We start from the raw sequence: 23,864 nt of genomic DNA on the forward strand, positions 1-23,864 counted from the left end.
AAACCGTCTCACTTCCCTTTTTGGCCCTGGGGGTTTTCCATCCCTTGCCCAGTTCTTCCGATGCTTTTTGAGACCTATCTCCTGCTTCCACGCCTTGATGCCCATAATCCTTCCTGCCCTGCTCTTGTGCTACAGAACAGGGGTGCCAACTTGAATAAAATATTGGGGGGGGGGGAGGTAAGCCCCACCTTGCATAATTGATCACAAGATACAGCATGCACACACCCTTTGAATGGGCAATGCCCATCAATTTTGGGAGGCCCCAGCAACTTCAAATATTTTATTTGGGGGCCTGAAGGAACCTTGGCCCCTAAGACTTGGCTCCTATGCTACAGAAGGTAGTCATGTCCAGCCACTGAGAGCCCCATTTCCCAACTTTTCCACAGGTACAAGGGATTCTCAGAATGGCAGGTTTACTAACCTGAGCTGCTCCACAAGGCATACACCCAGGTTTGGATTTTAAAGTGTGAATGTGACATGCAGGGGTTAGCAATCGCAGGTGTCCTCCGTGGCTTGGCGTGCCTTTTCCCAGCTTGTCTGGTTCACCAACAATGGCCGTTCCTGGACAGGGATAGCCTGACCGCTGTAGTCAGGGTCAGATCTATTATGAAACTAATAAGCTTAAGATTTGGGGCTCCTAATGCCCAGACTTTAGTCCACATTGCTTTAATTTTTTTTTGCATCTAGTAGACCAAATTTGAATCGCACATCTCAATTTGATTAATTTTCCTCTGTATCTATTTTAACAATCCTAAAGTTTGAGAGTCGGTTGGCTCAGGGATATTATTTTTCTACTCACAATAATTAGCCGATAGAGGAAGTTAAAATGGGAGGTGCTGTAGAATTTCATCTGGATTGCATTTTAAAGTGAACTGGTCTAATTTTTACTTCCCAGACTAATATGTGGATTGGAATGCAGTTATCCTGCAGACAGAGCATTTCTCAGAATTTTGCAAAAATGCGTAAATGATTGTGCGTTATGGGGGGGGGACACATGCAAAAATGTATATACTTGGAGGAAAGGCGTACCACTTAAATGCAGACTTTATGTGTTTTAAAAGCAATGGCAGAAAACACAAGAGAATGGGCATTTGAGTCAACGTGTGTGAGAACGACACAGACCCAAAATAGACTGATCCTCCCATCCCTAGTTATGACTCTTATTGGCAAAACATTTCCCTTCTATAGATGCAGAGCTTTGGTATGGACAGCTGAACCTACCATTGATCCCCGTGCCTGCGATCAGCTTCAGAGACCCTGCTGTCTTGCTTGTTGCTATTATTAGTTAGTATAAACTTGGCAGCTGCAAGGCCTGTTCAGTGGTGTCTCCACAGCTGTGGAACTCCCTTCCCAATGGACTCCCTCTTTTCACCTTCTCTAGACATGCAATGAAGGTCTCTGTGTTCCACAAGGCTTTCTGTGTGCAAGGCTTCCTGACTGTATGTTGATTCAGTTTTTAGGTTCTTCTGCTGAAATGCTTGCTGACATACCTTTTCGTTCTTTGCTGTTGTTTTTATTTCATGGAATTGTGGAGTTGGAAGCAACTCAAAGGGTCGTCTAGTCCAACCCCCCGTGATGCAGAAATCACAACTATTTCTTCTGTTGTAAACCACCTTGGAAAGATTGTATCTCGAATAAAAGAGATAAATTGTGGTTGCCTTGAAAGTGCATGTTCTGGGCCAAACTCAATCCAAGCAAAGTTGCTCTTTTGTAACCACCTTGGCTTCAGCAGCCAACAACCCCGGGTACCTTTCTTGCCATGAGATTAAAGAGCATCCTTTTGTCTTTGGCAGGATTTGTGTGGTGCTACCACCTGCGACACCTTGGGCATGGCAGATGTCGGCACAATGTGTGACCCCAAACGTAGCTGCTCTGTCATTGAGGACGATGGCCTCCCCTCTGCTTTTACTACAGCTCATGAGCTAGGTAAGTAGTAGCTTTGGCAAAGTACGAGATTTGGTCTGAAAATGCATTCAACATCATTTACTTATTGTCATTTCTTATATGATATAATTATACTATTGACCCCACACTCTTCTGCCAAAAGGGTTCCTAGAGCAGCTTGCAGTTCAATAGAAACAAGCAAACAAGATAACTCATGACCTTAGGCTTTCTATCTAAAAGACACAACACACATGGAAAAAGGGAGGAGGGCAGAGGAAGAAGAAAGCAAACTCAGGTGCCAGGAAGGGGGCGCGCATGCATAAACATGCTTAGAGCTGGGATCCCCCAGAATATTGCTATCAATCCAGCGCCACAGAACAGCGTAGAGTCTTTTGCTGCCTGAGCTATTGCATCTGTCTGGTTTTGCCGGCTCTCCTTCAAATGTTCGCCAGACCGTTCTTGGCTCGAAGCCTCCATTTATCATCCTGTGGCTTAGGAAGTGGCCACTTAAACCAAAGCCACAGCAAAGAGGCAGAGCCCCTGTCTGTGGTTTCCACCTGGGAAGCAGATTTAGACCAGGGGGAAGTGGAGACACAGGATTGGACCCATTTATGTGTGTGTGTGTGTATATATATAATATATATATATATATATATATATATATATATATATATATATGTGCATGTGTGCACGCATATGCATGGAGAGAGAAAGAGACAGTCAGAGTCAGTCTTAATCCATAATTTGGAGATGAGCCTGATTTTAAAAACAAAAAACTATGACTACTTTGCTCAGGAAGTTTAGACAATGGCAAAGCTTCCAGAATAGCTTTCTTGGGAAACTCCACATGTGTGTGTGAGAGAGAAAAAGAAAGCGAGTGAGACTGCAGCCTTGTTCCCTGTGTGTGTCAGAAAGAGAGAGAGAGAGAGAGAGAGAGAGAGAGAGAGAGAGAGAGAGGGAGGGAGGGAGGGAGAAACGCCAAGTTTATTCCCAAAGGGGCAGGGAGGTTTGAGTTAAACTGTTGGGAAAGCAGCTGTTGGGAAGACAAGGGAGCCCAAGCCACAAATTCGCCTGCTCTGGCTTGGTCACTACCTCGTTTCCCAGGCTTTAGAAATCCTGAAATAACATGTCATGGCCAGGACGCATTCGACACACACCTAGATCCGGAGAAGTGGAATGCCAGATTGTCAACAGGATTCGTGGCCAAATTGCTAGACTCTCATTTGGATAACAGGAAAATGCTCTGCTATTTTTCTTTACTTTTTTTTAATTAGTGCCACAACAAATTCTGCATCCGCAATTTTGATTTGGACTCCGCTGTACAGCCGGAAATGGAACTGCCAGGAATCAGATTTCCCTGGTGGGAATGGGCTGGTTCACACACATTCAGCTGTGCAAATGAGCAGCCCCCGGTTCAGGTTGCCTCCCGGCCGTGGGTTGTATCAAAGTTTATAAAATTATGTATGGTTTAGAGCAGGGATTTGGATGTGGGCCCTCCAGGCTTCTCCACCTGGTCTTGGGACTGTCTCTGAGCCACACCTAGAGAAGGGCCATTGGTCTGATCCAGCAGGCTCTTCTTGTGTTCTTAACAGCACCTGGCTGGTGATAACGCCTCTTTGTTGCCTCGATGGAGGATGGAGAGACATGTCTGAGGATCAGGAGCGGCTGGCATGATGCCGTGACAGAGCCAGCCTCCCTGAAGCAGCAGGGATCGGGTGGGGCAGGGTGGCAGTCAGGATGGAGTGGCACACTTCGTTGCCTGGATCTCACCACCCTGCTCTGTTCTGATAAGTGGAAGTGATGCTCCTGCTGGAAGCCTGGATGCATGAAGTCACATTGCCTGACTGTTTGCTCTATAGAAACCTCAGTTTCTTGTGCATACTGGAGCATATTGTACAAAGGGGAAAAGCCACATCTATTGCCCTGCCCATTTTTGTCTCTGGACACCATGGGCATAAGAAGAGCCTGGGCTGGTTCAGGCCAGTGACCCATCTACGTATAATAGCAGCCTGTTTCTCACAGTGGCCAACCAGATGCCATAAAGGGAAACCCACAAGCAGGACCTGAGCACAAGAGAACTCTCCTCTCCTGTGGTTTCCAGCAGCAAGTACACAGAAGCATTGCTTTCTCCAACTGTAGAGGCAGGACACAGCCATAGTGGCTAGTAATCATCAATAGCCCTCTCCTCCTCCATTAATTTGTCCAATTCTCTCTTAAATTTACCCAGGTTGGTGGTCATCCAAGGGCATGTGGTCCTTGGAAGTTTCCCCATGAGGGGTTGTGACCCTCAGGCTGAAAAAGGGTTCCCTATCTCTAGTGTGGAGGACTGAGAGGCAGTTTTCCTCCCTCTCTCAGAATGCTAGAACTGGGAGTCACCTAATAAAGCTGAACAGCGGGAGATGCAGAAGCAGGCAAAAGGAAGTTCATCTTCCCACTACAGTGCATAACTCATTTGTGGAATCTGCTGCCCACAAGGTTGTGGGTGGTGATGCCCAGTTGTTTGGGTGGCTTAAAAGAGGGATTAGGGAGGAAAATCATGGAGGGAAAGCCTGCCAATGGCTGCTTGCCATGATGGCAGTATGCAATCCTCCCAGATCAGGGGCCACAGAATATCAGTTGATGGGGAGCAACAGCAGGCAGTGACATAGTGAGGGGGCACAAGAGTGGTTGGCCCAGGCACAAAATTCTTAGGGGTGCACAATTTCATCAGCCGGTGCTGCCTCAATACAGCTGTGCACTTCAAGAACTCCATTGAAAACCAGTGAACCAGCAAGTGACCTCCCCAGACAACAGAATTATTATTCTTTTCTTATCTCTGTGGCTGCAATCTCCTGGGTGATGCACAGTTGAATGCACATGCGTGCTCTGTTTTGTTCCCTGCCATCCACCCCTGCCATGCCCCTGGCACTGGCAACCCGTGTTATGCCACTGGCACCAGGAAGGGGCTATTGCCTTCAGGCCCTGCTCATGGTGTTCCCAAAGCCATCAATTCACCTACTGCAGAAAACAGGATGCTGGTCCAGTAAGGCACAGGAATCTGCCTTATACCGAGTCAGACTATTGGTCCATCTAGCTTAGTATTGCAAGCAGCTCTTCAAGCAGGGGAGTCTCTCCCACCTTTACCTGGAGGTGCCATTGAGGACCAAACCTGGAACCTTAAGGATGCCCAGCAGATGCTCTGCCACTGAGTTCTGGTCCTTCCCCATGAACATATTTGTATGTTTAACACAGATGCCCAGGGATGCAGGTGCCTGCAGGATGAATCAAATCTTCACATTTCAAGTTTGCTGCCTGGTTTTAATGTTAAGGTTTTGGCAAGTGTCAGATTTAGAGGGGTTTGTGGGTTTGGTTTTTTTAAATAAAACAAAACAACATAGCCCTGATTTTAACAGCTTTCCCAATCATAGGAGGCATCTGCTTTCAGACGTCCAGGGGAAATGGGCAGTTGTGGCAGGCCCTTCCTCTCCGGGTAGCTGGGGAGTTGGAAGGAGGAAATCATTTCTTGTCTCCCCCTCTCCTCCCTCGGATTCTCAGGTTTCCTCCTCCTGCCTTCTGCAAGGGCGAGTGTCCACACACAAAGCAGATGGTGTGAACCTTGGCCAGGATGCGGCTGGCTTGCAGGCTCGACCCTGGCAGGGTTACACGCATCTGGTGTAGCTTTCCCCCTGCCTTTGGGGGGCAATCTGATTAGAATGCGAGAAGCGAGAAACAACGCAGAGCCAGGAAGCGGATCCAACGGAGCAAAGGCTTTACTTGCAGGCTTTTGCAGAGAGCCGGGAGTCCCAGGAGCGACCGAGATGCCTCTTTTATGGATTATGCAGGGAGGGTGACGGAAGAAGCGAAGACACCACTTGTGACCCACCAGGCCAAGCCACAGTCTACCAGCTGTGTGTTCGGGGGCCTGCCAAGCCATTGGCGCTGCTCTTCAGACTGTTTTCTGCTAGCCCACGCATCCAGGACAAAGAGGAGAGGTTTATCAAGCCCCTCGTGGGCCGCAGTACGCTGTTGATGAGCTGTGTTTGACCAGACATTGTGCAGGCATCCGCTGCAAGATGCAAGTCAAAAGGGGATGTGCAATGAGCATCCCGGACAGGCTTGGGGAAATCTGATCTGGGGTGTGTGATGGGAAGCTTCAAGGAACGTCAATGAACACCTGAAGCTGCCTTGTTCTGAATGTTATATTAGCCTAGTATTGTTTACCATGATGGACAGTGGTTTTCTTGCATCTCTTGTGTCTTAGGATCATAGCTCAATGGTACAGCATCAGCCTTGCATGCAGAAGGTGCCAGGGGCAATTTCCAGTAGGGTTTGCAGACACCCCTGCATGAAATTTTAAGGATGTGTAATATGTGGCTACATGGCTACACCCTCCCGTTGTCAGGGCACAGTGAGAGTGGCTCTCAGAGTCCTCTCTAGCAGACTTACAGGAAAACTCTGAAGTTCAGCTCCTATCATGTGCCTATCTAGCAAACATGCATTGTTGGCTTGACTGCAGTGTAAATATCCCACAGTGTAGACTACTGTAGTCTGATTGTGCTCAACCTTTGCAGACCCATGTGTTTGGGGACCCACTTCTTAATTCCTTACCGTCTGTCTTTATGGTTATAGGGCTGCTATTGTGACCCACCTTTGGTCAGGCTGGAGAGAAATTGGATTCAGTTCCAAGCGAATGATGACCCTACCTGATCTGCTTTGTCCCAATCCATACACAAACCAAAACAGAGCCATCCTTTGACATTTGCACTTCTCTGAATCTTGCAATGCAGCTTGCCAGGAAAGCAATACATTCAAAATGCATATATTGCTGTAAAGTGTCCATATAAATGCATACATTAGTGAAAAGCATTATATGATGAGAAACTGATGAGGCATCTGTCCTCCCTGTTTCTTTTCCTAAAGGCTTTTTGCTGCCATGACAGCCATATCTTCTTTGCAAATAATGCCCCTGGAAGATGCTGTGTCAATAACTTGGTCTCCTTCCACTCCTAGGTTTAGAGTGGCAGTGGCCCTGGAGTGTGCTGGTGCCTCTCCAATATCTGCTATCATCAATCTGAAGTGCAAACCCACAGCAAATTTCTGTATGGAGTTTGGTGACTGACTAGGGATGGGGGAGTAAATTGATACAGTTTGCATTTGAAGCCAAATCTATTCAGTCCACATGCTCTGAAACAATATGAAAACCGAAACACAGACATCCTTCAAAACATGCACTCGTTTGGATTTTATGATGCAGTTCTCCAACCAAACAGTGTTTACAAAAATGCATATATTTCAAGGAAGTGTGCCTAAATAGGAATATATTAGTGAAAATAGCATGCAAAAATGCAGGCAAAATATGTTCAAAATTGCATACAAAAATACGTCTGAGGCTGGAGGAACACTGCCCAGCTGTGAGGCGTGAAGGCCGCTCCCTGCAAGGCCCTTTCCTCCTGACGTAGGGGGCTGGGCCCACACTTACCAGCCCCACTGAAGAGGCTCCTCATGAGGTTGGAGGAACATCACCTGGCTAATGTTTTATTGATTGATTGATTTTAACATGCTGTACCCCACTTTGACATTTTAAATAAATAAATAAATGTTTATTAGGAGACATTTGCACTAAAATGTAATAATATTTTTTTAAGTTTTAAAAAATGCAACTTGCCGTAGAAGCGTGGGAATTTAAGAATGGAAACATGAGAAATGGAGAGAACTGAAATTGCCAGATGCTTCCATCCCTATGGCTGTCCAAATAATTTAGATTCCACACTCAGCCCCCCATGAAATCACTGGAGAGGTGATTGGTTGGACACCTTGGTTCACTGTGAACTTGGTTTCCCAAAGGCTGCTGGAGATACTCTCCGTGGTTTTCAAATGACAACTGTTTCTCCTTCTAGGACACGTGTTCAACATGCCCCATGACAACGTGAAGGTCTGCGAGGAGGTCTTTGGAAGGCTGAGGACCAACCACATGATGTCGCCCACTCTTATCCAGATTGACCGCATCAGCCCTTGGTCGGCTTGCAGCGCTGCCATCATCACCGACTTCCTGGACAGCGGACATGGTGAGCAGGGGATAGGGAGTAGGTAGGTGAAAAGGGGTGAGCGAAGGAGGCATTTGGGTGCCAGGACCGGGTGCCACCCTGTGTATTGCTTTGTTGTCAAAGCTAGCCAGAATTAGGAGGTACCTTACTTTGAAATTTGCTGGGCTTACATAGCAGTGAATGCTAAATAGTTTCAGTCATAAACAAGGAGGCAAAGGGGAGCTTATAGGAGTGTTCTTCCAGGCCTGAAGGATAGCAGTGGAATGGCATGTCTGGAAGACCAAGGAGATTGGTTAGGCCAAAGCTTCTGCTCCGCAGTTCCCATTCTTCTCCCTGGCAATGACGAAGGCTGGAGCTTATGAAGAGAAAACATATGGAGGCCTCCGAGTGCAGCATTTGTATTCTTCCATCGCCAGTGAACTGAGTCCTCCTTGCCTCTTGGTTGTCATCCAGTCATGGCATTTGATATGAGCGCAAGTCTCTCCCCGCCTCCTGCCTCCAGACCAATGTTTGGCCAGAAGCTGCCAGGAAGATTGACATATAAGGCACCACCTTTCTATAGAGCTGCCGCTGAATTTTGCCCAAAGTGTAATTTTGAGGTGGATATTGGAGGTTCATCCTCAGGTAAAGCCCCCAATGGATTTTGGTGGTGGAGCCCACAACCATTTCAGTAAGACAAACAAAATTTCCCAGAGGGGTTCTGCAGATCTCTACAGACTTTGGCCCACAGAAAATATGAATGCGTATTGTTGGTCAAACTGTACACTTTGCGTGCCATCCTTTGTCCCTTGCCAGCACTGCTGGGGATCGAATAGCTGGTGAAGGAAGCCTTTATTTATTGCACAAAGTTGCTGGGACTGGGCTTAGAATTGCCAGAGGATTTTGTCTAAAGTGAACCTGAAGGTTCTTGCTTGAGAAAAAAACATCTGAGACATTGCCGGTCAATCAAAACCTTTTATCAAGGCTAGGGGAACTTCTCCAGTGAGTTCTGTACATCACTACCATGTTATTGTGCAGTCAAAATGGTGGTGTGGCTCTGCTTTTAATGAGTGTGAGGCATGAGGCCTCAGCAAATGATGGGCCTAGAGAACGAGGGATGTCAGAGAGGCTTCAGTCCAACTGCATCTAAGGTTGGAGTCATCAGGCACTGACCCGGATGACTTGGCCTGCTCCTCTGGTTTTGTTAAACAGTTTATACCGGGAGGGCTGCAAGTCTTTAAAAATGCAAAACCTGGATGCTGCTTGAAACAGATGTGTTATGCCCTACCCCCCGAATTGTGTTACGACAGCTCTGTTTCACTGGTTTTTGAAGCCTTCCTACATTAATTTAATTCGTGAGATTTTTACATCCCCTTCCAATACAGATGTCCAAAGCAGTATACTATATAATACAGTGGTACCTCGGGTTAAGTACTTAATTCGTCCCAGAGGTCCGTTCTTAACCTGAAACTGTTCTTAACCTGAAGCACCACTTTAGCTAATGGGGCCTCCTGCTGCCGCCGCACGATTTCTGTTCTCATCCTGAAGCAAAGTTCTTAACCTGAGGTACTATTTCTGGGTTAGCGGAGTCTGTAACCTGAAGCGTATGTCACCTGAAGCGTATGTAACCTGAGGTACCACTGTACTGCAAGTCAGAAAACACCAGATCAAATAATAATCTATTTATTTATTTTTTTAAATGTTATAAAAGTAAAATGGACAAGTAAGCAATCAGCAGATGGGGGAAAGCGTATTAGCAGACCCAGTTGGTTGAAAGTGCTGCAGTAAAGGAAGGTCTTACCTGTTCCTGGAAGGAAGGCCTTGCTGGGCTTGTCCTTACAAAACTCAGTCTGGCCTTTGGTGACTGTGCATGTGAGTGGGAATGGGGAGCTGGCTCCCCTGACTCTTTTCCTGCCAGCTCCAATTCATGTTTGTAGGTGTAAGATGGTATAGTCCTTCGAGGTCTGTACCATCTCCATTTTGTAGATGATGATTCAAAAGATGAGATTTTGTTGCATCAGAGAGACATACAATCCCAAAACTTCTTCTTGACGATGCGAGGTTTGCCATTTAAAAAAAATAAAAACAAATCAGGGACATTTTTTTTTAGAAACAGACTCATCCCAAGATGGAACTGGCCGTCTCTGGATGGAGCAATCTATTTATTTGAGCTAGAATTGCAATTTAGGGCAGAGTTCCCTTGACTGAGACTGCAAGTTCCATATGGACTGTCACCTTTAAAATGCACTTGATTTATTTCCTTTGTAGCTCATCTTTAATGGAATTCAAGGAGAGGTACCTAGAGTTCTCAGGTGGTTCCTCATGAGGGAACCTCTGCCTTAGTGTCATGTGACTTCAAACCACATCCTGGAACAACACCCACAGAGCAGAGCTGGGGAACCTCCAGATGCAATTCCCACCACTTGTGGCCACTGGCCAGGCTGGCTGGGGCTGATGGGAGTTGGAGTCCAACAGCATCTGGAGGGCCACAGATTAGCCACTCTTACCATATTTGGATACGAAGCCTTTGACTTACATTCATTGGTCTTGAATGTCTCACTGGCTTCTTTTCATAGAATTGCAGAGTTGGAAGGGACCCTCTGCTTATCAGCCTCCAAGGAAGGAAAGTCCACAACCTTCTGAGGGAGTCCATTCTGCTGCTGAACAGCTCTTTCTGTCAGGAAGCTCTTCCTGATGTTTAGCCAGAATCTTCCTTCTTTTAACTTCAATACATTGCTTCAGGTCCTAGCCTCCAGAGCAGGAGAAAACAAGCTTGCTTCATCCTCCACGTACAGCCCTTGAGATATCGGAATATGGCTATGCATTTCTCCTCTCATCCAGGCTAAACATACCCAATTCCCTCAAACGTTCCGCATCAGGCTTGGTTTCCAGACCCTTGACCATCTTGGTCACCCTCCTCTGCACAGCTTCCAGCTTGTCAACATCCTTCTTAAACTGTGGCGCCAGAACAGAACATAGTATTTCAGGTGTTCAGGTATTCTGACCAAGGCAGTATAGAAGAGTTTGGATTTGATATCCCTCTTTATCACTACCTGAAGGAGTCTCAAAGCGGCTAACATTCTCCTTTCCCTTCCGCCCCCACAACAAACACTCTGTGAGGTGACTGGGGCTGAGAGACTTCAAAGAAGTGTGACTGGCCCAAGGTCACCCAGCAGCTGCATGTGGAGGAGCGGAGACGCGAACCCGGTTCACCAGATTACGAGACTACCGCTCTTAACCACTACACCACACTGGCAGAGCCCTTGATCATCATCAACATTGTCATTATTTGTTGGATTTATATACCGCCATATACCCGCAGGTCTCATGATCATGTTGAAAGTGCATCTGATCTTCTTTACAGTCCCTCTGGGAGCCGTTCTGTATGACATCTGCGACACACATCCAATGGAGCTGTGTGTACGCGTAAGCAGAGTTCGGCAGAAAGCTAGACTGTTTAGGAATATGGCAACTTACTTGCTTGGGGAAGCTGTCAAAATCTATGAAGTCTCTCTTTTGCTGACTCCCTCCCCGTTCCCCTCCTCTCCCTCCCTCTTCCAGGTGACTGCCTCTTGGATGAACCCACTAAGCCCATCCCACTGCCTGAAGACCTCCCTGGTTCCAACTACAACCTCAACCAGCAGTGTGAGCTGGCCTTTGGCATGGGCTCCAAGCCCTGCCCATACATGCAGTACTGCACCAAGCTGTGGTGCACAGGGAAGGCACGGGGACACATCATGTGCCAGACGCGCCATTTCCCTTGGGCGGATGGCACCAGCTGTGGAGAAGGGAGGTTCTGCCTGAAGGGTGTCTGTGTCGAGAGGCATAACATCAGTAAGTACCGGGTGAGTACCTGTTGGCTCCGTACTGAGGATGTGGCTTGGGGAGGGCTGATATCTGTGGAGGTCTAGACCATGGGTAAGCAAACTAAGGCCTGGGGGGCAGATCTGGCCCAATCGCCATCTTAATCCGGCCCGCGGATGGTCCGGGAATCAGTGTGTTTTTACATGAGTAGAATGTGTCCTTTTTATTTAAAATGCATCTCTAGGTTATTTACGGGGCATAGGAATTCATTTTTTTCTTTCAAAATATAGTCCGGCCCCCCACAAGGTCTGAGGGACAGTGGACCAGCCCCCTGCTGAAAAAGTTTGCTGACCCCTGGTCTAGACTTATGCGTTACAAAGCTCTAAATCATGTAAACGAAACAGATGTATGAAACGCATCTTAACCTCTTCCATTGACTAAGCTGAGGGCTTTAGAGAATTTGAATCTTTGACAGGCTTCTGAGATTTCACCGGCCATCACTGACACGCTTCCTCTTTTACAGGCGTAACAGCTAGAAACTTGCTTTAAACAAACAAACAAACAAACAAAAACAAACAAACCCTAAAAGCTGAGCTTCTCAAAACGCTGAATTCTCCACCCAGTATTAACTGCATGCTTGCACAGAATCAAGGAGTTCACAAGTTCTGCATGAAGGGGTTCCCCAGAGGTAGTGATGCTAGAAAACTATCCTTTTTCTTTCCACTGTTTTTTTGTTTTGTTTTGGCCATTGAATGTTTGGGATGCTTAGCAGCGAGAGCAGATTGCAATTTGTGCAGTGCTGATCTTGATCCTTGCTCCATGTTGCATGTGCCTTATTTTTGTTGGAGGGGCACACAATTAAGGTTGAAGTAGATTGGTTGATGGATCAATTGGTCACATTTGCATTGGAATAAAAACAGCTTCCGAGCAGAAAGCAGTGTTGCATGCTTGTGCCTTAGCAGACAGGCATCAGAAGAGGCATTGCCTCTTGTGTGAGGAAGAAGAGGTGCTACTGGAGAGGATGCTTGCCATCTGCAGACTTTTACAGTGGTACCTTGGTTTAAGAACAGCTTAGTTTATGAACAACTTGGATTAAGAACACTGCAAACCCGGAAGTAGGTATTTTGATTTGTGAACTTTGCCTTGGAAGCAGAACATGTTCTGCTTCCTGTTGAGTGTGTTCCATTTGTAAATTGAGTCCCCCACTGCTATGGGAAAGCACGCCTTGGTTTAAGAATGCTTTGATTTAAGAACAGACTTCCGGAATGGATTAAGTTCGTAAACCAAGGTACCACTGTACAATGATTGCATCAGCACCATCATCCAGAGTACCAGAGTACTATTTTAGCCCACCGCAAGGGTTTAAATTAATTACATATTGATTTAATTACATAATGAATTTTCATAATTGCATGTCATCAGGGCTTTTTCACTCAGTTCTGGCACCTGTCAGATGTTCATGATGAGTTCTGGCACCTCTTTTTCAAGAAAAATAGCACTGCATGTCATCCACAAGTGTGGCCATATCTGGACCAGGGATGAGGAACTTGTGGCTCTCCAGGTGTTGCTAGACTACAACTCCCATCATCCCCTGGTCATTGGTTGTGCTGGCTGTGTCTGTTGGGAGTTGGAGTCTGACATCTGAAGGGGGCCACAGGTTACCCATCAGTACAATGCAAGACTGAATTGTTGGGCACTGCATGAGCAGCTGACTTGATTAATTGCTTGCCGACTTGCTTTCTTGTCCTTTGCTTGCAGAGCAGGAGATAATATTATTGAAGCTATTGACTACAGAGAAGGGCGTTTTGCACATGCTCAAAAGATAGCCTTTTCTTGCCTAACATGGCTTGAGCAAACCATGGCATACAAAGTTCATGTTGTTGTTGTTGTTGTTTTTATCAAGGCTAGTGATAAATCCTAAGTAGAAATGTGATGAATATAATTAAGCTGCGGCGTTGGCTGTGGGTTTCACGTCTGCCTCTCTGCGGTGTGCCTTGGCAGGTGGATGGCAACTGGGGGAAATGGGCACCCTATGGCCAGTGCTCACGGACCTGTGGCGGAGGAGTCCAGCTGGCAAAGCGGGAATGCAACAACCCGCCCCCTGCCAACGAAGGGAAGTACTGTGAAGGAGTGAGAGTGAAGTACCGCTCCTGCAGTCTGGACCCCTGCTCTGATTCAGGTGAGCTTTGCAAAGGGGTGGGCCTGGCTGAGAGCCAGCGAACGGTCTGAGTCCATCTGAGGCTGCAGCTTGGGTGGAACCAGTGAATGGTTTCGGAGCATCTTCTTGCCACCAGCACCAGCTTCTGCTGCCGCCACCACCAGATGATTGACAACGCCTGTCACCGGACAGCAACGTGTGGACTGAACTTTTTGTGACTGTTGCTTTATGCATATTTTCATTTTGCAGGTGTTTTAATTACTTATTTAATTTTGTTGTACATTGCCCTGTGCTATGTTTGAAGAGTGATTCAGTAATAATAATAATAATTAATCAATATCTGAGGCTGAAGCACCAATGAATCTAAGCAGATGACAAGACAGGCAAATCCTGGATGAGAGACTTCTGGGGGGAAATAAATCACAAGAACAGGATATAGTAAAAGCAAACATATAGTATATGATTTCTCATATTAAAAATATATGGGAAATGAAACTCAGTGCTATTTTTTCCAAATAATTTTTTATTAGTTTTCCAATATTCCCCTAATAGTAGCTGAATTATAACAATGTCAAAACTTAGTACTTTGTTGGTCCCCTGCAGTCATTCCAAACTGTACCTTAAATACCAGACTCTGACCATTGGGCCACGCTGCCTGGGGCTGATGGGAGCTGGAATCCAAGTTCACCTGGAGGGCAACAGGTTCTTGTATCCCTGCTCTCCCTATGTAAACTCATTTATACGACATGCTTCTTTTATGAGACTGGCCCTCCTTTAGGTGTAACCTGCATCATATAATGCATGCAGCAAAGTGACCTGCCTTCTTCAAAACAATGGTCACTTGGAGGAGACCCTAAATCAAGGGCAGGGAGGGGACGGAGCATCTCCTTTGCGTACAGAAGGACCCAGGTTCAACCCCTGGAGACTCCAGGCTGGGCTGGAAACACTTCTGCCTGAAAGAGCTGTGTAGGCAATACTAAACCCAATAGACCAACAGTCTGAGTTAATATAAAGCAAGCTTCCTTTCTTCCTTTGGGCAACTCCAGCTCCCATCAGCCCAAGCAAGCAATAGCAATAGCCAGAGATGACGGGTATTGTAGTTCAACCACATCTGGAGGGCCACAAGCCTCAAAGAGTTTTCTCAACTACTGCCTGTAATCGTGAGCATGTGTGAAACAGACATGGCAGGTGAAATAGCACGTCAAACACTGGGGATGGCTCTGACACTCAGTGGAGAGTCGCTACATGATGGCATAACCTGATAACTTGTTTGCATGTGTGAATCAGTCCCAAAGGGTTGTTTCTTTTTCTTTTTTTAACTGCATGAAATTGTTTTCACACAGTCCCCGGGAAGAGCTTTCGGGAAGAGCAGTGCGAGGCTTTCAATGGCTACAACCACAGCACAAACCGACTCACGGCCACAGTCTCTTGGGTCCCCAAGTATTCCGGAGTGTCTCCTCGTGACAAGTGTAAGCTGATCTGCAGAGCAAATGGAACGGGGTACTTCTACGTCTTGGCTCCAAAGGTGAGCTGGGATCCCAAAACGTGGTCTCTTTGGTAAATTGGGAGAGGAAGGCCGATGTGAGGGCAAAGGCTGTTTGCAGAGTTGGCTTGAGCGGGGAGGTAAGGGGAATGCAGTGCAAAATTTAATCAGCGATAATGTGTTTCTGCAAACTTTCAACTAAGAACCAATGAGAATTAATAACTGGAAAGAACCGTCGTCAGAGAAAGAACATATGAGGTTGTTTTGATTAAATGTTGCTTGAAATATAAATAAATTTCTCCCCATTGAGCTAAATGGAGATGTTCTGGAATTATCTGAATGATGTGGATTGTAATCTAGATTTGCGTGAATCATACACTGTGGTCTAAACCAAAGAGCCTAGGGCTTGCCGATCAGAAGGTCAGCGGTTCGAATCCCCGCGACTGGGTGAGCGCCCATTGTTCGGTCCCAGCTCCTGCCCACCTAGCAGTTCAAAAGCATGTCAAAGTGCAAGTAGATAAATAGGTACCGCTCCGGCGGGAAGCTAAACGGCGTTTCCGTGGGCTGCTCTGGTTTGCCAGAAGCGGTTTAGTCATGCTGGCGACATGACCCGGAAGCTGTACGCCGGCTCCCTCGGCTAATAAAGTGAGATAAGCGCCGCAACCCCAGAGTCAGCCACGACTGGACCTAATGGTCAGGGGTCCCTTTACCTTTACCTTACCTCTGACCATTAGGTCCAGTCATGGCCGACTCTGGGGTTGTAGCGCTCATCTCGCTTTATTGGCCGAGGGAGCCGGCGTACAGCTTCTAGGTCATGTGGCCAGCATGACTAAGCCGCTTCTGGCAAGCCAGAGCAGCACACAGAAACGCCATTTACCTTCCCGCCGGAGCGGTACCTATTTATCTACTTGCACTTTGATCTTTACCTTTACCTTACCCATAACCTAGCAATGCTTCACTTGCCCTTAACCCCACACATTTGGTACAGCTGTACTTGGATGCAAACACAACATAAAGGGTGTGTCCCAAACCATTCCATTTTCATGGGTGGAAGATCGGCATTCTGCATTCCAGTATAAGTGTGCACTGGGCTCTGCTATTGTTCGGGACTAGTTCTGGTCATCGTGCCATTCTTTCAAGGGGAGTATAATAGCATACCTGCCTTCCAACCAGATGTCTGTGGGAAACCCACATGTAGGACCAGAGTACAAGAGCTTTCTCCCCTCCTGTGATTTCCAGAAACTGGTCTTCAGAAGCATTGGTGCCCCCAACCAGGAAGTAGAGCATGGCTAGTACTAGGTAGTACCTAGGTTGGTGGCCACCACTGCCTCCTGTTTAACTATGTGTTGCACAAATAAGTACGTACTTTTATCTGCCCAGGTGGTGGATGGCACGCCATGCTCTCCAGATTCCACCTCGCTGTGCGTCCAGGGCAAATGTATCAAGGCTGGATGCGATGGGAGACTGGGCTCCAAAAAGAAGTATGACAAATGCGGTGTGTGTGGTGGAGACAACAAGACCTGCAAGAAGGTCTCCGGCTTGTTCACCAAACCCATGTGAGTGAGCTTCTTTTTTAAAAACCTCTGCCTGCTTCCATGGAGAGGAATGCAGACACAGCTAAGTGGGGCAGCACCCAGTTTGCGTGCAGAAAGCCTGAGGTCAGATCTCTGGCATGCAATGTAGAAAACCGCCTTTTGTCACATCTCACCATAGGGCCATCTAACTCAGGGATGTCAACACTGACTGGCAGCAGCTCTCCAAGCCCTACCCAGAGATGCCAGGGATTGAATCTGAGACCTTCTGCATGCAAAGCAGATGCTCTACCCCTGAGCTGTGGGAAAGTGTTGGGAAAGAGTCCTGCTTGAGATCCTGGGGGGCTTTCTGTAGACATTACAGAGCTACACCCAACAAATGTCTGATTCAGTCCATAGGAGGCTAGATTTGAATAATGGAGAATAAGCATCAACATTTAGAGTTGGGGGTGGTGGGGAGATGCTGTTGGACTCCCACCAGCTGCATCCAGTCAGGGATGGTGGGAGTTGCAAAGCCACATTGGCTACTATTGCTGCCCAGCTCAAGACATCTTCTGTATGTTTATTTTAAGCTTTCTTAGAGAGGGCGCAATTTATGTTGCAAAATGACTATCGACATTTAGTTTAGAAGGGAAGTGCTGGTTTCAAGGCCAGTTTCAGCTGATGCCCTCTTATGGGGCTCTTGGAGGGCAGGCAGTGGTCCTCTGATTAGCACTGGAAGGTGAGACTCCATTTAAATTTCCCACAATGCCCTAGAATGACAGTCATACTATACATTTAATGTGCTATGATACTACTTTAAACAGTCATGGCTTCCCTCAGGGAATTCTGGGAGATGTGGTTTGCTAGGCATTGTTATGAAACCCCTATTTCCCTCCCAGAGTTGCAGTTCCCAGAGTTCCCTGCAAAGAGGGATTGATTGTTAAACCACTCTGGGAATGGCAGCTCTATGATGGGGTCTCCGAACAACTCTCAGCACCATTAACTAAGGACAGTTCTCAGGATACTTTGAGTGGGAAGGAGCCATGACTGTTTAAAGTAGTATCATAGTGCTCTAAATGTGTGGTGTCACCCTCCTGACACCAAAGGCTCACAGTAGGCTTCCCATCAACTGCTTGAGGATGCTGTTGCTAATTCTGGGCCCAACTGGCTCAAAAGCTTCCATCCTGAGATGTTCTGAGACTGAATTCTGCACTCCATGCAAGCCCTATGCTGTGCGAACTTGCTAACTTGTATCACATCTAATCTCTCCCCCCCCCCTTCTCATCCAGGCATGGCTACAACTTTGTGGTGCTCATCCCAGCAGGAGCTTCCAGCATTGACATCCGGCAGCGGGGCTACAAGGGCTTGGTCAGTGATGACAACTACCTGGCTGTGAAAAACGGGCACGGCAAATACCTCCTGAATGGGCATTTCATCGTCTCGGCAGTAGAGAGGGACCTGATGGTCAAGGGGAGCGTGTTGCGCTACAGTGGAACCGGGACAGCTGTGGAGAGCCTCCAAGCCTTTATGCCCATCCAGGAACCGTTGACGGTGGAAGTGTTGTCTGTGGGGAAGATGACCCCGCCTCGGGTCCGATACTCTTTCTACTTGCCCAAAGAAAGCAGGGAGGACAAGTCCTCATACCGCAAAGATGGGAAGCGCCCGCCGGTCCTCACCAACAGCATCCTCACCCTCTCCAACCGCCTTGATCCTGGCAGACCGGATTACAAACGCCCCTCTTACAAGTGGGCCACCACCAGCTGGGAAGACTGCTCGGTCACCTGTGGCAATGGGCTGCAGAAGCGCATGGTGCAGTGTCGTGATGCCCTTGGCCAGGCGGCCTCTGCGTGTGATGCCACTCAGCGGCCCACTGACATCAGGATATGTGGGGACCCCTGCCCGGTGTGGGAGGCCTCCTCCTGGTCGCCGTGCTCGAAAACATGTGGCCGGGGTTTCAAGCGACGCATGCTGAAGTGCATGGGCAGGGGGGCCGTCCTGCTGCCCCGCGACCGCTGCAACCTCAGGAAGAAGCCACAGGAGCTGGACTTTTGCACCCTGAGGCCGTGCTGACCGGGCTGGACCCTCGTATTGACCAAGGCCTAATGAGCATAATTCTGGCTCTTGATGATCAAGTGGCTGAAAGTGTAAAAAAAAAGAAACAAAAATAGCCTCCGGGGGGAGGGAAGGAGGGAAAAGGGAGTCGACTGAGTGGAGTGGGATCTGTTACATAGTGCATTTGGACGAACTAAAGGATTCTAAATGGGCCAAAAGAGAGAGAGAATGAGAGCAAGCAAGGGAGAGTGCCAATGAGAAGGGGTTGAGTAGGAGGGTTTGATGATCTGGGCGCTCAGTGGTGAAGCAGGAATAAACAACTACCTCGAAGCTGCCAAACCACCCAATCTCTGCCTCACATGGTGCAACCTGCAGTCATGAAGTAGAAAGGCAAGATCGGAGATTGAGAGAAATTGCCGTCCAAGATGGACCAGAGACAATGTCGGCCGTTCCTTAGAGTCATGGCCCCAGCCTATTCCGAAATACAAAGGGGTCATCTCCTATTGGGGACCCATCACCCCAACACCCTCCCGTTGTAAAGGACCATAAGGGATTACCATTGCACCCACAGCAAAATGCAAGGCTTTCCAACCGGTACAGTAAGGTACCCCCAAGGCCGACCAGCCCTGATGTGTTGTAGGTCTCTAGAAATCCCCCCCCCCCTTGTTGCTTTCCGGCTTCTGTGCAGGGCTGACGATGGATGGGTTGCTTTACTTCTGTTCATGTTTACGGGCCAAACGTGTAGGTTTAAATGGTGCTTGACCTCTTTTTCTATTCTTTTTTGTCTTTCTTGGTTGAAGTAAACCATTTGTTTGTTGCCTATTTCCCTTGGAACAACCCCTATAGCAGTTTGAGGGGGCATTTTATCTCTCCAACACATGCACAAGGGAGTGAGAAAACTCAGATTCTTCTCTTCTCTTCTTAGGAGTTATTCATAAGCCACACCTCTTCCAAATTCATTGCTGTATTATGAGTATTTCCAGAGATTGCAGTAAGCCTCTGCAAAATACCTGTGAATCTGAACGCCTCTTTCTCTGAAGTGCTCTGGATATTTGCCAAGCTGACTTTGTACTGTGCATGAAAAATCTTTAAGGGCCAAATTGAGTTTCCTGCAGCCATCCTTGTGTGCTACTTGAACAATTTGCAGGGAAGGGGGAAATCATACGGTCAGGTGGATATTTACAGCTGCTCTGATGCCTGGGGCTAAGTCAACCATTATACTAAGGATATACTGAAGAGGTGGTCCCCATTACTCCACTTCTGGTATCTGGAGCTTATTAGTGTGATATTGCACCTTAAGGTTTTCGTCTTTAACTCTCTAGGCTGGAAGGCTATGGTTGTTCCCTTATAGTGAGAATAGCATACTTGTTCCCACCATGAGACGAGAGGCCAAAGCTTAGTGGTAGAGCATTTGCTTGGCATGCAGAAGGTCCCAGGTTCAATCCCTGGCAACTCCAAATTGGACTTGGAGAAGCCATGGTTTGAAATTCTAGGGAGCGACAATTTTTTCCCAATAAAAAATTGTTGCTGCTGATAAACAGCAAATCAGCCAGAGATCTCCCAGTCAATCTGCCTTTTGCCCACCCATGTCTTAGTGCCCCTATGCCCTTCAGTTCAACTCTGCTAGTGCCTTTTCATGTGTCTGCAAATGGGTGAATCAACACCACCTTTCTCTCCAAGTTATTTTCATTGGATGTAAGGTGGTCAATAGCTTTCATAGCATTGTAGAGTTGGAAGGGACCCCCAAGGTTCATCTAGTCCAGCCTGTTGCAATGCAGCAACCACAGTGAAAGGATCCCTGACAGATAGTTCCACCTCCACCTCTGTTTAAGAACCTTCAATGAAGGAGAATCCATCATGTTCCCAGATGGCCCATTCCACTGCTGAACAGCTCTTAGCATCAGAGGTTTACTTGGAATCACCTTTCTTATCATTTGAATCAATTGGTTCAGGTCCTCCTCTCTGGAGTAGCAGAAAATTAGCTGGCTCCCTCTCCCATGTGATAGTCAGCAATCTTCAAATATCTAAACGGCTATCATATCACCTCTCAGTCACCTCCAAGTTAAACATGCTCAACTCCCTCATGGGAGTGTTCCTCATAAGGCTTAGTTTCCATACCCTTCATCATCTTGATAGAGTCCCTTCCACTTTGTTTGTTTCTCTGCCACATGTAGCAAATAGAGGCACTCTTGATTTCAAAATGGTGCTGATTCTATGGTATTTGGGGATGGGGATTTCTGTTGACTAAAAACAGTGGCATTCCCACTTCTTCCTTAACCGATTGTTTACAAGGTTGTAAAATGGAATTATATATTAAGAGAGGTTGTGAATTCAAGTCGCTGGGCCTGATATTCTGCTTGTCCACACATGCTTGGTGTGTTCCATTGAAACTAAGAGTTCTGCAGTGATATTCAAAGAACTTGAGAATGGAATCAGAACTTCTGGGTTTATTTATTTTCTTCTATAGATGGTGAGAAGAAAAAAATTGTGAAGGTATCAGGTTGATATATATATATTTACAACAAGGAGGACATTGGGAAAGTCATGGGGTGGGGCAAAATGGTCCCAGTTGATATTCTTCTCTAAAAGCACCATGTGGCCAAAGTTCTAGATCCATGCCCTCAAAATTCTAGACCTGTCGGTCCCTCTGGGCAACCAGTTACACCTGTCAAAACATATTAGTGCAGCTCTAGATGACAGAGATGGGGAACCTGTAGTTCTCCAGATGTTGATGGACTCTATCAGTCCCAGCCAGCTTAGCCAGTGGCCAAGGATAATCACAGATAGGGGCCAATAACATCTAGAGGCCACATGTATCTTTAGGTCTTTGTACATCACAGGTGTACATTGCATTTATACCAGTTTTACCAGGCTTGCAAGTAGTTGCTTGCCTTGTCTGCCAGTGAAGAGTAAGGAAAAGAACCACAAAGGGGTTGCAGAGTTACATGTGGTATGATGGGTTAGTACACCTTGCAAACTTACTTGCAATGGTGTATGGTGGGTTCACTCCCAAGAATCCTGGGAATTGTAGTTTGGCGTGGAGGAGTCTCAATTAGAAATCTCGCCCTTTTGCAGAACTGCAGCTCTCTGGGGGAGAAAGAAGGACCTGCTCTTAATTCTGTAATGCAGATATCACATCTGTGACTTGTACAGACTTCAAACTGACTTTCTGACTTCTCTGAAAATGCATTTTAATTTGTGTTGGGGTTTTTCCCCCTGTTGTCTTCTGCCATGCCCAGTAATGCAGTCACCAGCCTTTGATGGCTTCAGAGGCTTCCCTTTATCAAAATGGTTGGTTTCCGTCAACTATGCAGCACTGACATCCTTGCCCATTGCAGTGTGTTTGTGAAGGGAGGGGCTTTTAATTTTTGTTAAAGATATGATTCTTTTGCAAGATATACAGCAAAAGGATGGAAATGCCTATTGTACTGGCTGCTTTGTGTATACCATGTATACTATGTGTTGGTCTCTGCTGTTTGTGTGTGGATAGCAAACCTAAAATAAAACTGTTAAGTATTTAAACAATTTGGCTGTTGCACAGTTTTTTTGGGTCCTGGTGCACATATAATCACTGAAGGGCACATTGCATCTTCTATAATCTATATTTCAAAAAGTTTGTATTCTATTTATCTATACTGTTTATATTCTGATTCCCTACAAGCGGTGTGCATGACACGCACTACAGAAAAGGTAAAAATCGGTCAAAACTCTAAAATCAGACCCAGTTATTTATTTATTCATTGCATTTCTACCCCCCGTTTTCCTCCAAGGGGTTCAAGGTGCAGTACATGGTTCTTACACCCTTTTTAAAATCCCCACAACAACCCTATGAGGTAGGTTAAGACTGGGAGGCAAGGATTGGCTCCGGGTCAGCCAGTGACCATCATGGCCAAGGGGGTGAGGATTTGAACCTTGGTCTCACCTAGATCCTAGTCCAATACCGTAACTTCAATTAAAATGTTTGGTGGAATAAAATATGTCTTCAGTGGGCCCTGGAAGTTCAACAGCTTGAGCTGGCTGGGAGTTGCACTAAATTGGACTCACAAGACTGAACGTGCATGGCTTCCGGTGGGTTGTGCGTCTGAGCCATGGGGGACCACTAAAAAAAAAAGGTAAAGGACCCCTGGATGGTTAAGTCCAGTCAAAGGCCGAGGGAACCACCGTTTGTCCACAGACAGGCTTTTCTGAGTCATGTGGCTTCTGGTGCAATGGGACACTGTGACAGAAACAAGAGTGCACAGAAACACCATTTACATTCCCACCGCAGTGGTACCTCTTTATCTACTTGCACCGGTATGCTTTCGAACTACTAGGTTGGCCGGAGCTGGGACAGAGCAATGGGAGCTCACCATCAACACATGGATTAGAACTACTGACCTTCCGATCGGCAAGCCCAAGAGGCTCGGTGGTTTAGACCACAGTGCCATCCGCGTCCCTACTGTGGGACCACTAACAGTGACCAGGAAGGAATATAAGGGATTAGGTGGCCCTTGAGGTATACTGAGCCCAAATTGTTAAGGGTCTTACAAATTAATACAAGAACCTTGAATCTGTCCCAGTAGTGTGGGCAGCCTGCACAGTCTTGGAAGCACTGGAGTTACATGCTGGCATAATTCTGTCCCCATAAACATTAGCCCTGTGGTTTTTACATGCTGGGTTGAGGAACCTTTTTCCATGCAAGAGCAAGATTCCCTCACTCCCTGCTGCATAACATTCCTGGCTGCATCAATTGATGCTGCTCTTAACTTTGCAGACGACTTGCTAGCCATGCAAGATTCAGAGGTTTGAATGTCATCTCTGAGATGCAACATCTGAAATGTCATTGGAGGCCATCATTCATTCTTCTGCCACCATAAGGCCCCATGGTAGCCCACATCAGATTAAAATACAATATTAAAAGCAGTTGTAAACCAGTTAGTCACAAGAATAAGGTAGGTCCAAAAAAATCTCTCTCAAGTGTCAAAGGC

At 46.9% G+C, this 23,864-nt stretch overlaps 1 protein-coding gene across 1 annotated transcript in view; it reads left to right on the plus strand.

Annotated features, from left to right (window-relative positions):
• Positions 1-22,422, plus strand: part of ADAMTS15 (ADAM metallopeptidase with thrombospondin type 1 motif 15) — a 40,623-nt gene extending 18,201 nt beyond the window's left edge. The window contains exons 2-8 of the mRNA XM_053366637.1: positions 1,794-1,926; positions 7,761-7,928; positions 11,448-11,731; positions 13,692-13,869; positions 15,192-15,373; positions 16,712-16,887; positions 18,135-22,422. Of these exons, the coding sequence (XP_053222612.1) occupies positions 1,794-1,926; positions 7,761-7,928; positions 11,448-11,731; positions 13,692-13,869; positions 15,192-15,373; positions 16,712-16,887; positions 18,135-18,915 (1,902 nt within the window). The 3' untranslated portion in view covers positions 18,916-22,422. The remainder of the gene's footprint in view (positions 1-1,793; positions 1,927-7,760; positions 7,929-11,447; positions 11,732-13,691; positions 13,870-15,191; positions 15,374-16,711; positions 16,888-18,134) is intronic.
• The last annotated feature ends 1,442 nt before the right edge of the window (positions 22,423-23,864 follow it).

This window comes from Podarcis raffonei, chromosome 15 (assembly GCF_027172205.1).
Source record: "Podarcis raffonei isolate rPodRaf1 chromosome 15, rPodRaf1.pri, whole genome shotgun sequence".
Lineage (NCBI taxonomy): Eukaryota > Metazoa > Chordata > Lepidosauria > Squamata > Lacertidae > Podarcis > Podarcis raffonei.